The following is a 14,885-nucleotide window of genomic DNA, read 5'->3' as shown; positions in this document are numbered from 1 at the left end:
CAATAAAAAATAATAATAATAATTAAAAACAGTCAGTGGGGAAAAGATTCCCCATTTAACAAATGGTGCTGGTGAACTGGTGGGCAATCTGTAAAAGACTGAAACTGGACCCACACCTTTCACCGTTAACTAAGATAGATTTTCACTGGGTAAAAGATTTAAACTTTAGACATGAAACTATAAAAATACTTGAAGAAGGGTGGCACCTGTGGCTCAAGGAGTAGGGCGCCAGTCCCATATGCCAGAGGTGGTGGGTTCAAACCCAGCCCTGGCCAAAAAAAAAAAAAATACTTGAAGAAAGTGCAGGGAAAACTCTTAAAGGAATCGACCAGGGTGAATATTTTATGAGGAGGACTCCCCAGGCAATTGAAGCAGTATCAAAAATACATTACTGGGACCTGATCAAACTAAAAAGCTTCTGCACAGCCAAAAGTCTCCAAGAAAAATGGGGACTTTACCTCTTTCATGCTTACATGGATGGAGCTCAAACATATTCTTCTTAGCAAAGTATCTCAGGAATGGAAGAAAAAGCAAAGTAAGTAAATCAAGCAGACAGCCATCAGAATGGGAGATAATATTTGCAGGTTATATCTCCCATAAAGGTTTAATAACCAGAATCCACAGAGAACTCAAACGTATTAGCAAGAAAAGAACAAGTGATCCCATCTCAGGGTGGGCAAAGGACTTGAAGAGAAACTTCTCTAAAGAAGACAGATGTATGATCTACAGACACATGAAAAAAAATTCATCATCCTTAATCATCAGAGAAATGCAAATCAAAACTACTTTGAGATATCACCTAACCCTAGTATAAGTAGCCCACATAACAAAATCCCAAAACTAGAGATGTTGGCGTGGATGCAGAGAAAAGGGCATACTTCTACCCTGCTGGTGGGACTGCACACTAATACATTCCTTTTGGAAGGATGTTTAGAGAATACTTAGAGGTCTAAAAATAGACCTGCCATTTGATCCTATAATTCCTTTACTAGGTATACACCCAGAAGACCAAAAATCACAATATAACAAAGACATCTGTACCATAGTGTTTATTGCAGCCCAATTCATAATGCTAAGTCATGGAAGAAGCCCAAGTGCCCATCGACCCACGAATGGGCTAACAAATTGTGGTACATGTATGCCATGGAATAATATGCAGCCTTAAAGAAAAATGGAGACTTTACCTCTTTCATGCTTACATGGATGGAGCTAAAACATATTCTTCTTAGCAAAGTATCTCAGGAATGGAAGAAAAAGTATCCAATGTACTCAGCCCTACCATGAAGCTAATTTATAGCTTTCATATGAAGGCTATAACCCAACTATAGCACAAGAATATGAGGAAAGGGCCAAGGGAGGGGAAGGGAGGGGGGAAGTCTTGGTGGAGGGAGAGTAATGGGTGGGGCCACACCTACAGTGCATCTTAGAATGGGTACAGGCAAAACCTACTAAATGCAGAATACAAATGTCTACATACAATAAGTAAGAAAATGCTGTGAAGGCTACATTGAACAGTTTGATGAGAATATTTCAGATTGTATATGAAACCAGCACATTGTACCCCTTGATTGCACAAATGTACACAGCTATGATTTAACAATAATAAATAAATAAATAAATAAATAAATATGAATTACACCTTCTAGCTTAGCTTTATGAGAAGTTCACTCAATCCAGCCAAGAGTCGTGACCAAATAAATACCATCAATCTATTTTCTATCCACCAGTCACTCCTTTCAGCCTTGGGTGAGATACATTAATACTATTTCTCCACCGTAAAACCTGGCACACAGAAAACCCTTCTGAATGTGAAGATAAACTACTTTTAAATGCTGTGTTTCCAGGGAGCACTGTATACACCGTGCTCAGAGGAACACAGTGTGAGGATGCGTCCCTGGTCTCTAAGTGTGGACACTTTCATCCTTAGGAAACTATCAGTGAACTAAACGGCAAAACATAATGATTTTGTTCTTGATTGACACAGATTCAACAATCAAACCGGTTTAACCTGTAGTGTGAGCAAGACCATAGATAAGCACCAGTACAAATCCTCAAATCATAGTAGATGGAAAACTGGAAAGTATCCCAGGCTCAAAGGGGTCAAGGGGAAGAGAGAGAGAAATGCTCCCTGTTAGGGAGTCCAGTGATGTGTGATTGCTAACATTCTGGAGAGGTAAACATAGAGCAAATGTTTAAGAAAGAGTGGAGCTTATTATACAGCAAGACCTACTGAAAGGGCTTGTAGACTCATTGGGCGAGTCCATGCGTCTGTCAGACAGACCTCACTTGGAATCCCAGCTCTGTCACTTGGATGGCTGGAAAATTACTCAAACTCTTACAGCATCAGTTTCCCCACCTGTAAAATAGGGATAATGTTACCAGCTTAGAGTATTGTTGAAAAGATTAAATGAGATAAAGAGTATACAGTGTCTGGCTCATAACAGGTGCCAAAAATTCTTAATTGTTATAAAATTATCTTAAGCGTATACACACCCATGTGCAAGCACTCACACATTCACACACATACACCTCTTTTCACAGATAATCTCTGAGGTCAAAAAAGGGGAAGGTATTCATGGCAGCACCTGAATTAGGACCTCACATTCCCCTACCCTGTCCTTCGTCCTGGCCTCTGAGACCTTTCAGAAAGAAGAAATGTCAAAGAATGGGCCCTACAGAAATACTGAATTAATCCACAAATGTATGACCTGAGGCTCAGATATATCTTGCTACATCACCAATGTTCTAGATTTTTCTTTCATATCTCACTCCAAAAGCATTTATCTATGGAACAATAATTAGATGCAAAGAAATTCATGGACTGCACATAGATGCAAAGACAAGAAGTCATGGTCTCTGGTCCTGAAGATCTCATTGTCTTAGGGAGGAAATTTAAGTTTGGTACTAGATTCAATTCACCTATTAGGTTACTACATGTATTACAACTCAAAAAAGGATCCCAACGCATTTCACAACTTGTATAAATATAATTTTACTCTCACTTAAAATTATTCCAGAATTGTTTCTTCCATTCTCTGTGGCACATGAGGCCTCAAACCTGGCCCTGACTAGTACAATATTCCCATCACCATTTCTTTGGTAGAATTTTCCCATGAAAGAAAAAAAAAAAGACAAGGCCAGCCAAAGAAATGACTTCTTATGAAAATTATGTGAAAAGCTTCCCTTGAACTTTAAAAATTTACTTTTAAATAAAAAATATAGGACATACTTATGAAATTGTATTTATTTCTGGAGGGGAGGTGGATTTATATTTCTATTTATTTAAGAGTCAATTCAGATTGTTAAAACTAACTGAAAAGAATATGATTACTAGAAAGGTGCCAGATCACAGGTAGCATCATAATTCCCCTACCCTATCAGTATAGTTTGAAATAAATAAACAATAAGCCAGCCCAGACTTGTGACTCCTGTACAGTCCTAGACGGTGGTAGCCATCAGAATGACATGCACATCATCCCAGAGCCAGAAGGAATCGTGGAAGCTATCTTTTCCATGCCTCTGCCTTCTAAACTTTACAACCGTCATAAAGATAAGACTCCCTTGTCTCTATAAATGTCATCACCTCCCACCAAAACCTGCTCTTTGCAGTTCAGGAAGGTGTCCTCAAAGTCAAACTTCAGCCTCAGAGACCCCTCCAAGGAGAAGACCTCCAACTGGGCTGTCCCCGTCTCCCATTCTTCCTCATGGGACCTGGTCCTCTCTCAGGCTTCCTGGACTTCTCAAGCATCGTGTTCCATCCTGTCCCATCACACCATCTTAGATGACGGTCTTGCTTTCCTACAGCCCTTCACCTCCACGTTCTACCCTGCCAAGCCCATGGTTGCATCCAAGTGCTCTGCCTCCATTTTTTCATGGACCCTTTTCCCCCTCACCTCAGTGCACAGCCTGATACACAGCAAGTATCACCCACAGCAAGCCTGATGGTTACTATTACTGTTAGCCTTACTATTTCATCCCCCTAAATCTGCTTAAAATGGCTCTCTCAGGCCACCAACAGTCTCTTCATCCACATACCCAATGGCCTTTTCTCTACCCCATCCTCATGGACCTCGTAGAAATAAAATACAAAATAAAATAAATTATTTTTTCTTTCGGCTTCTAGGAAAGAAGCCTCTTATCCCAGCATTCCACAGAGAGTTCAGAGCCAGAAAGTTAATCAGCACACATGGGTGGACTTGAACTTGAAAATCCAAAGCCCCTGGGCCTGCCTGCTGCTGCCTCCCACGGTTCATTCGAAACCAGGTGACACAGAACACAGCCTGCCCCTACATCAGGGCCTTTGCATCTGTGGCCCCTCTTCCCTCCCTGAGAGGGCTTCCCTGACCCCCCAGAAAGAACAAAAGCAAAGCTGTGTGGTGCCTCCCCCAGGTTGCCGTATGGTCGATTCCCGGCATTGCTCACCTGGATCAAGGTCTCCAGCTCCTGGGGGCTCACACAGACATGATCCCGCAGGAATTCTGCCTTCTCCAAGGCGATGGTATTCTTCTGGCTGCTCTCAAAAGGCTGCTCTAATGCCCGAAAGACAAGACCGCCGGTGACGAGGTAGACCACCACGACCACAAAGATGGCAACCACTGTCTTCCACTTCATGACGGTCTGCAGGCCCCCCTGGGAGGCGCCTTCCATTCTGGCTACCACCGTGGCTCGGGAGGAAATGGACAGGCGTGGAGCCGCAGGGTGCCCGTTAGTGGTGTTCGTGGCGTTAGTGGCGCTCTTGGGCTGGCACACTGGCGCTGCTGCGGGGACGGCCACTGAGGAGTCAGGGTGGGGAGAGGGGAGAAGAGAGTTTGTTTACAAATACAAAGCATGAAATTTGATGGAAACAAAGCACAGATGTCTTCCTTGAGCCAGCTTTCAACGTGAGAATTACAAATTGGTTCACCAAGCCTGCAGCAAGAAAATTTCATCAGTGCTAGGTGCCCATTTGAGTTCTAAAAAATGAGCACCAGGAATCCTAGTTTCTTTTTCTTTTCTTTTTTTTTTTTTCAAAAAAAAAAAAAGGTATTAACTGTGTTTGAAATGTTCATATTTTTCCACAAAGGTCCAAATTGGAAAGCCATCTCTCTGTTATTTATAATTCATCTCCTCCCTTAGTTTCCTTGTTTTTGTTTTTTGTTTTTGAGACAGTCTTACTCTAGCTCAGGTTAGAGGGTCGTGGCATCATCATAGCTCACAGAAACCTCAAACTCCTGGGTTTAAGCGATCCTCATGCCTCTCCAATAGCTTAGACTACAGGCACCTGCCACAACACCCAGATAGTTTTTCTGTTTTTAGTAGAGACGGGGTGTCACTGTTGCTTAGGCTGGTGTTGAGCTTCTGAGCTCAGGCCATCCACCCACCTCCGCCTCCCAGAGTGCTATGATTACAGGTATGAGCCACTGAGCCCAGCTTGTTTAAACAATGTATAAGAAATATGACAAACCACCATTTTTTAAAACAGACATATAGTTCAACTTAGAGAAGAAATAAGTAAGAGGATACCCAGCTACTCTATAAAATTACCAAGGACTAAAGAATACCAACAGCAAAGAAGAGATGACCATATAGCAACTTCAAAAGTCCCTCTTTACACAAAGCAAAGGAAAAAAGCATGAGTTTGCTATAAGGGAGAAGAACCAAAAATACAGCACAGTAAAGAAGTTTTGGATCTCTGAAGACTATCAATAGTAAATATAAAGAAAAATGGTTGTAATAATAGAAGGAAACGATGAGTGATGTTTTATATCAATTAACCTTGTTTCCTGAAAAATATAATAATATTAGATCCTAACTGTATTTCCTGATAGAAAATGTGATGACTTAGATATAACCACGCCTGATCTATTAGTAATAGAATTTTTCTTCTATCGGATGCCATTGGAAAGGGAATTTCTCATGGTTTTCAGAACACGAAGAATTCTCTAAGGTCACTGTTCTGTGTATGAGCAATTTTATTACCTTGGAAATAAATATGTTAAGCTGGAGGCTTTTCTGCCATGGCAGGAAGCTCGGGATAGCATCAAACGCATAATGCTATCATGCATTACTGAAATCTGGCTCACGCAGCAACAAATGGCCATTGCCTTCAATTTTGTTCTCCCTTCATTATTCTAATTCTTATTACAGACTCTGACGTGGAGCAGCCCAGCTGTTGCGTAAATCAGGTATTAGGAGATGACAAACCTAATTACCTACATGGGGCAAACTGTCCCAGTCCGGGGGTGGGGAGGTCTAAACTGCCCAATCTCCGTGCTGGTAAAGCCAAGAAATGTCACTCCTCGTTCGAAACACCCGTGATCCTGACAACACCTGGGCATGGGGGTGGTCACTTAAAAGACTCTAAATCCATAGACACCTGCCTCTCCTCCTAGACCCTGGAAATCAGCTTTTCTCTTTGAGAAGCAAGCTGAACATCAGTCTTTGATGGTATGTTATTCTGTCCAATAAAACCATTCAATGTTAAATTTCCCTCAGATGTACATGAACACAAACTGTCTGAAATCTTTGACTGAAAGATCTACAAATTAGAATCAGCAATCTGGGTTACGCTCTGGGTAACCCTTCCCTGAAAATGCCGCATTCAGGTCCCTAATCGTCCTTGTTGATGCTGAGAAGGTGAGCCCGTCCAGGGCGGTTCTCTTTCGACATTGCCTGTGCTTCCCATTCTTCTGCCTCCTTGTATATCTCATCCCTTGGGTTTTTCTCCATCCTCATGGCCAGCAGCCTCGCCCAGGCCACCAATCACGTCCTGCCTGGAACAATCACTCCAACAGCCTCCCGAGTGACCTCCCTGTTCCCATTTGTACCCTGCTTCTGACCTGCAGATCTCAGGTTAAATACCACTTCTGGGAGCATCTCCTCCGACCCTAGCAGGCACAAAAAAAGCCTGCAATCCTATCCCAGGACTTATCAATGTGTCCCCTTGCATGGCAAAAGAAACTTTGCAGATGTGACAAAGTTAAAGATGTTGAGTGGAGAGGTGACCCTGTGTCGTCTGGGTGAGCCCAGTGTAATCACAAGGCTCCTTATAAGAAGGAGGCAGGAGGAGCAGAGAGAAAAGCAAATCGAGGACAGGAGCAGAGGCTGAAGCAAGGCAGCCCTGAGACGTGGACTATGGTCCCTCGAGAAGCTGGAAAAGTCAGGGAAGGATTTTCCCTAGAGCGTCCCAAGGAACCAGCCTTACTTACACTTTGATTTTGGCCAAATGAGACTACTTTTGGACTTCTGACCACCAGAACCTTGCAATAATAGATTAGTGTTGTTTATACCAGTAAGATTGTGGCAATTTGTCATAAGAGCCCCAGGAAACTTATACACCCTGTACTAGATTAGGACCCCTTGCCCTGCACTCCCTGCACTCCCTGCACTCTGCTGCTGATAGAGCCTGTGCCCTTGGCCAGATTTCCCATTAGACTGAAAGCTCCAGGGGGCAGATGCCCTGCTTACCCCTCACCTCTGAATCCCCAAGGCTTTTCACAGTGCCTGGCACACACCGGGCAGCCAATTATAAAATGAATGAAATATAAAAGAAGGAATGTTGGCACATCCGAACCACACAGATGTGGATGAGCAGCAGCAAACAGAAAACAACAGGACACCCCTGCAATCCTGAACAGCAGGGCCTCAAACACAGCTGCACACTGCCCACACCACCACATCTTTGCAGAAATTATTCTCTTGGGCCAGTAACCCCCTTCCCACCCTCATCTGCCTGGCAAACTCCCACCCTCCGCAGCCTAAAGCCCCCTCCTCCATGAGATCATCCTGGATTCTTCCAGGCACACTCAGTGTGCTGATATCCTCCAGTAGGTCAGCTCCAGCTTTCTGGAGTCAGAATGCTCATCTTTTAATCACGGGAGCTCCATGTCTTGGCACAGCGGCTGGCATAGAGCAAATGTTTGCTTTCTACTATTGTTGTTGCCATTGTTGTTCTTGATAATTCCTTCCGATTACACACACAAAGCCTCAACGGAATCACCACTACCCTCAATAACAAATGCTTATTTAACCCTGAAGGGCACCAGGGGCTGTGCCATGGTGGGGATAAACCATGGTTCTCCCAACCCCAGTCTCAGAGAGTTGCCAGTCTACGTAAAGAACCCTACACAGGGCCAGGTAAAAACATGAGCTTAAAGTGTCGTCAAGTGACAAACAATGGCCTAAGCCTGGGGACCAGTTGGAGCCAGGCCTTCATCACTGACCCACTGCATGGAAGTTTCCAGAGCTTCTAGCATCCCTGAGGTGGGGCAGTCAGACTTGAGAAAGGTCTTTCCAGGCCAGGTCCTGATACCAGAGACTGTCCCCAGGAGTAGAATATGAACAGAATCTACCAACTCCTAAGCTTCTAAAACACCGGAGCAAAAACCAGTGCTTCAGCCCCAAACCTGTCAGTGACTGGCTGACCTTGAAACTTTCATTTAGGTTTTCTGTTTATCTGTGAAAAATAACAGATGCTTTTTCAAAAGAAAAAAAAAAAACTTTCCATAGGGTTCTTGGGAACAGCAACTGAGCTGCCCTGTCATATGACGGAAGCATATTTGTAGACGTCGAGGGTGCCAGCAGGGACCTCAGAACGTTACCAAGCCTTTTGTGCATTTGAGTCAGTCACTTTAGCAAATGTGACTGCACATTTCAATGACTGGAAATGATTTAAACTGTGCTTAAGTTGCACAAATTTCCAAAGGGTGTTTTAATCCATTTCTTCTCCTCAGACACTGCAGTACCTCTCTCTCTAATGCAAAATTGCCCTGTGACCGGGATGTGCCATGACATGGCACCAGCAAAGAAGCAAAACCGAGCAGATGGTGATGAGGATGGTGGTGGCAATGGCAATGAAGGTGACGGGAGCCCTCATTGCTTACCTAATGAGCACTGCCTTGTGCCTGTCACTCTGATGAACATTCTGCTTACACAGCTGCATGTGGTCCTCACTATGAGGTATTATCACACTGTGTGAGTCTAGGTCCTCTCAGAAGCAGATGCCAAGAGGGGATTAAATGTATACAAATTTTATTAGGGGAAAATTTGTGACCACAAGCGAAGGAGAGAGGGAAGGAAGGATGGGGTAAGTATCCCAAAGCACCTGCAGTCTAAGGAAGTTTGGCAAGCCCTTCAAGGAGTTCCTTAGCCGAAGTCAGCTGTCTGAGGAGTCCTCTGTCTCCTGGGGACAATCCTGCCACAGCATCCTTGCTGTGCTCTGTCACCCACTGGAAGCAGCTCGTGGGAAATGTGCCTGGATGCATGCCCAGCAATGACTTCAGGGCAGCAGTGGGGACCCTTGGCAGTGGCTCTGCAAGCACTTGTTCACAGCCCTACACAGCCCCATTTCACAGGTAAAGAAACTGAGACCCAGACAGAGTAAATAGTTAAGCCAGGGTCAAGTGGCCAGAAATTGGAGAGGGCAGGATTAACACTAGAATAATCTGACTTCAAAGTCTAGTCCTTGGAGCACAGGAAGAGGAAAATGGAAAACAAAGCAATTCCAGGTGGAAACAGCCTTTTAACAAAATATGAGAAAGGCATTTCACACAAGCAGTCTATGAGATTGACTACTTCAGATCCTGAGCAGCAATGAAGATCTTATAAAGTGGATGAATCCTATAATGTCCAGCAGAAAAGTATTTGGCAGCAAAAGTGCTGCCAAGAGTTGATGAGAAAGGAAAGGTTGGAACACTTCTGTCTTCAGCTAATTTCCATTTTAAAATGTTTCCTCGGGAATGTTGACACATTTCATTTTTACCTAAATGTGGGTGGATGTTGGAGGTGGAAATCTGCTTTTTGGGGGGTTGAACAAGTTCTAAATAATTTTATATTACTCCAGCTTTCTCGGGCTCCATAGATTCCACTGCATCATCCATTCATGCATTCAATCAACAAACGTTTGAGCTCTCCTGGCACCAAGCTTGGCACTGTTAGTGTCTGTGGGAGAACTGACAAAGATCTCCTGCATGTGTGAATCTATTTTATCTCCACCAATCTTCTGTGGAGGGCAGTGGTCTCATTATCTGTCCCTACTGACAGATAAGAAACGGAGGCCCAGAGGGTGACATCGACTAGCCTATCACAAGCTAATAAGCAGTGGCATCCTTCAATCCATCTGAAATGAATGGCATCTGAAAGATTCAGAGTTCCTTGGAAACCTGAAACGCAGCCACCTCAGAGGTGCCACTGCCACACAGCAACATGACTCTGCCTATCGACCCAGGCAAAGTACAACTGTGACGGCAGACTCACTGGCATGAGAAAAAGAAACACCCTCCTCACACCTCCCCACCCCTACAGCACTACCCCCAGGTCTGGAATCTCTCCAGGACCACCGGCACTGATGCTCAGAGCTTCCAGTCACAGGTTACAGCACAGCCTGTAGTCCCCAAAAGGCTTCTCTGGGCTCAGGCAGACTTCAGGGTGACATGGGGGAAAGTGTTAGGAAGAGGGCAGGAGACACCTGTCCACAGCTGACACTGCAGCTCCTAGAACAGACACAGTGTGTGTGCTCCTTCTTACTCCTGACACTGCCATGGCCAAAGCTTGTTTTTCCTGTTACCATGTGACAGCTCAGCCGTGCCTTAAAGGTGGTTATGCTGCTGTCCCTGGTGAGAATGGCTCACTCTAGGCACAATATGTGAGCAAGCCGTGCTCCCAAAGTGCCACCCAGGAGAGTCTCTGCCTTCTCGCCCTCTTTAAAACGTCAGCCCATGCTCCCAGATGGAAGAGACCCAATACTGGGACCCAAAGGAGCCAGGAAGAAAGGAAACAAGGCTGACGGGAGGGAGAGGGAGCTAGAACAGGCTGCCGCCCGCTCTCACATCTGTGTGCGCCTCTCTCCCTGGTCCAGACCCTCGTCTCCTCTCACCTGAATTGCTGGGACAGCCTCCAGGCCTCTCCCCCTCCAATCCATCCTCCACATCCCACCACGGGCGAGCTCTCAGGTGGGAATCTGGTCACAGCCTCCCCTGCTTAAGACCCTCTGAAGACCGCGTGGAGACGCAGAGTAATGTGCAATCTCCATGGTTTGCCCCCGGACTGCCTTCCAGGGCCTGGCACCCGCCTCTTTCACCTGTCGCCACGCCCCACAAGCAACCTTTGCCCCAACCAAACCCAGCAGCACCAAGCCTGCTCCAGCCTGCCCCAGAGAAACAGGTCTTGATTCCCAGATTCCTCTTTCGCCTTAACTCTTTTTTTTTTTTGACTGATTTCTTCTCATACTTCACAATTCACCTCTGGTATCACCACCTGCAAGTAGTCTTCCCTGAGTGCCCACACGCCCCAGTAGGATCAGATCCCCTTCCTCTGTCTCAATGTGGAGTTTAGCAGAGTGCCTGTAACTGGGAGGCTCTTATTACAGCTCCTTCCATTCCTGCATCTGTCAGTTCATCCATCCGTGCCCTGGGCCAGCAGCTATATCAAGTTCGTACATCTGTCCAAAAGAAAATCTGACTGCACAGTTCATCTAGAACAGCGGTTCTCAACCTGTGGGTCGCAACCCACAGGATCTGTATTAAAGGGCCGCAGCATTAGGAAGGTTGAGAACCACTGATCTAGTGGATAGAAGCAATGCTGGTACTGTTGTGGGGTTTTAAGAATTGAGGTGCTAAAGTTCTTGGAAAGTAAACGATCCAAGGAAGGCTCTTCACAGTTTATACAACTGCTAGAGAGCATGAGAAAGGAAACAGCAGTAATTCACTTTGCGGTGCTCCTAACACTCAGTTCTGGCTTTTCTTAATCTCTTACAAAAGGCTAGAAGGTTCTCTTTTATTTATGGGTACAAAATACTTTGTGGGTTAAAAAAAAAATCTACGGAATGACACAAATCATGCTTGGTGAATCATTTCTCTGATAGCAGGCAGACAGAAATTCCCTCTGCCTTCTTGGAGTGCTTCGGATAAAGACCAAACTGCATGAACTTGGATTGGAAGACCCCAAAGATAGAAGGGCTTTCTTGCCTTGTCCGATTATTGCACGCTTCAGCCTGGAGAGAGCACAAAGGGAGCTGAGTTCATTTAGGGATCAAAGGACCAAATGACTTTCTTCTCAGGACTAATAAATAAATGGTTTCTCCTAATCATCCTCCAAATCTCTTCTTGTATTTATAAACCAAGGGCATGGCACAAAGTCAGGGTCCTTTCCACCAGCAGACAAGGCCCAGAAAATGAGGCTGTCAGGATGGGGCATACAGGGGAAAGGAGGACTTCGGTAGCCATCCACCCCTCACCACAAGTTTATGTTCCATGAGAGTCCTGCCCTCCCCAGGAAACATTCAGCAGGGCTCCTAAGAACAAGAGTCCTCTATCTGGGCCTCCCTCCTTCCTGCTGGAAAGGTATAAAAGTTGCACCTTGGGAATATTCAACACAATAATGTTGCTCGATACCTCGTTCAAAGCAAGTCCTCAATCAACGGGAACGACCCACATCATGAGGAGATGGAGAGGACTGTGTGATCTACGAGAACAACCGCCACGTCGTCAGGAGGTGGAGAGGACTATGAGGTCTATGAGAACAAGTGCAGCAGAATGCACACGCCGTGCTGGGCCTGGGCACAGGGCACAGAGGGAAGAGGGCGTGATCAACCCAGCAAAGAGGAGATCGGACAAACCTCAAAGACAAGAAACCCACTTGTGTGGAGAGAGGATTAAGCACCTGCCAGAGGGCAAGGGGAGGCAGAGAGGAAGGCAGACAAGCAAGAGAGGCCAAGGAGTACTCAGCACTCAGCCATGAATCAGCCTGGGACATTTCGGAACTTGTGCTAGGTCTGTGTGTCAGGACTGGAGGCTGTGAAGACAGCTACACCAAAATAAAGCTGAGGAGGCAGGCCGGGGAGAGCACGAGGGTCTTATTAGACTTATTAATGCCTGCAGGTGGCTATCAAGGCTAGCTCAGGGGAAGAGCCAGGGGGTCAGATCTGGGTTTAGCAGGCTGACTCTGCTGGCACAAGCAAGAGACCAACAGCAGGGAGTGTGGGTGGGTGTTTGCTGCAGTAGATTATGGGGCTTCAATTCAGGCAGTAGCAGAGGAGGGGCCAGAGACTAGGGGTATCAAGGAAGTTAATCTATAGGTCCTGGTGATGGATGGAAAGGAAGAAGTACAGAGCACGAGGGGTCTGGGATGACTCCAGTATCTGTCTTATAGGAGCATAGTGTCCTTCAAGACAGAAAAATGCAGGGGACAGGTTTGCAGTCCCTGTGTCCCATCCAGGCAGAGCTACCCAGTAGATATTAGGCACAAGGGACTTGAACTCAGGAGAAAAATCTAGCTGGATCCCTAGGTCTGAGAGTGGTAAGTACCTAAGTGGTATTGGAGCAACAGGACAGAATGAACTGGCCCAGAGGGACACGCAAAATGAGAAGAGAGTGGAAGATGATGCTCAAGGGAGCAACATTTAAGGGATAACAGAGGGAAGTGCACAAAGTAGAAAGAGAAAGAGCGAGAGAGGAAAAGGGAGCAGCCACTTCCTGGCTTCCTGGGCGGCAGCTTCAAGGGAGTACAGCTTACCCTGGCCTCTGCTCCAGCAGCATTTCCTAGGCCTGTCCCTGCGAGGTCTCAGTGTGTGCCTGATGCCTGCAGTACTATCCTGTAGTATCAAGCTGCTGCTTTCAATACCTTCTCTGTCTGGCTGCCAGGAAACCCTCTTCAACAGAAGCCCCATTCCAGAACTTCTGGGCATTTTATCTTACTCCTGGTAGCATATGCGATGCCTTTATCGCTCCAAGAAAATGAACCCTTATCCTCTCATCCAGGACACAAAGAGCCCGGGGCCAGAGCTATTCCCTGTGTGGGTGGAGGTTGGCAGAACTACCCAGGTATTTCCCACGTTCATCTTTCAGGCTCCAAAACTGCCCACCTCATGGTTCTCCCAACAGACCCCGACTCTACTGTGCTGATAAGATGGCCTCATCTGTCCTGACATCATGGTCAAGGCCCTGAAGGTGCATAGCCACAGCTGAGGCTCATGTGTCTTATTCTAAAATGCTTCCTGCACATCAAATTTTGCCTCCGACTCTAAGTTCTTTCCTCTGCCATTCAAATGAACTAAAGCAGTTTTAAAAGGAAAGATCTTTTCCTCTCCTTGGGATTAAAAATAATATAAGCAATTGCAATCCCCAAAATATCTCTTTTCCCCTGGGGCCAAGTATTTTAAATCCTATTGTCAGGGCCATTTCATTGAGATGGAGGTTTGCCTTTCCCGGGTGTCTTCTCAAAAGCTGTTACCTCTTCTCACTAGGCTCCCACAGGGGTCCCCTCTCCACCAGGCTGCAGTTAGCAGGCAGATGATCTCTCTAAAATTCCCATCTTGCTCCTGCTTAAAACCCCACAACCACTCCTGTGCCTGTGTCCGTGGCCTGCAGCATCCCATGTGCTCAGGGCCCATCTCACTTCTCCAGCCCTCCCCATCCCCACATGCTGCTCTCCCCGCCCAGCTAACTCCCTTCAGCATCTGCAGTCACAAACATAGAGAGCATGAGTGGCTGTCCCGGGCTCATCACTTACTTCCTACAGAGCCACAGTTGAAAACAAACCTGAAAAATAGTTTTAGCCTATTAGGGAGAAAGAGCCTATGACTTTAAGTCCGGGACCCATCCTATTGCCTCATTCCCTAATCTCAGGAGATCCGTTCATTGCATCCTACCCAATAACAGTGACACAAGTAGCCAGAGGTATGTCAATAAACTCCATATATGTCAGAGCCAAAAGTACACCATGGGTGATGAGTGCACTAACAGTTTACTGTAATGGAAAGGAGGAGCATTTAGAAACTTTGAGCACACTAATCGTTTATAGTGATGGAAAGGAGGAGTATTTAGAAACTTGAGGTGTCACTCATGCACTTACTCAACCAATGCATACCTGCTGTGTGCTAGGAATCATGCCAAACTCCACACCTGTGTCCA

General features: G+C 45.8%; 1 protein-coding gene across 2 annotated transcripts in view; it reads right to left on the bottom strand.

Moving 5' to 3' along the window:
• The window catches only part of KCNK10 (potassium two pore domain channel subfamily K member 10), a 153,599-nt gene that overhangs the window by 84,361 nt on the left and 54,353 nt on the right, over positions 1-14,885 (bottom strand). For both annotated transcript variants that reach the window (XM_053603475.1, XM_053603474.1), the window contains exon 2: positions 4,423-4,772. In XM_053603475.1, the coding sequence (XP_053459450.1) occupies positions 4,423-4,772 (350 nt within the window). The remainder of the gene's footprint in view (positions 1-4,422; positions 4,773-14,885) is intronic.

Source organism: Nycticebus coucang, chromosome 9 (genome assembly GCF_027406575.1).
Source record: "Nycticebus coucang isolate mNycCou1 chromosome 9, mNycCou1.pri, whole genome shotgun sequence".
In the NCBI taxonomy this organism is placed as follows: Eukaryota; Metazoa; Chordata; class Mammalia; order Primates; family Lorisidae; genus Nycticebus; species Nycticebus coucang.
The sequence above is the reverse complement of the archived record's forward strand: the minus strand, read 5'-3'. Positions and strand labels throughout refer to the sequence as shown.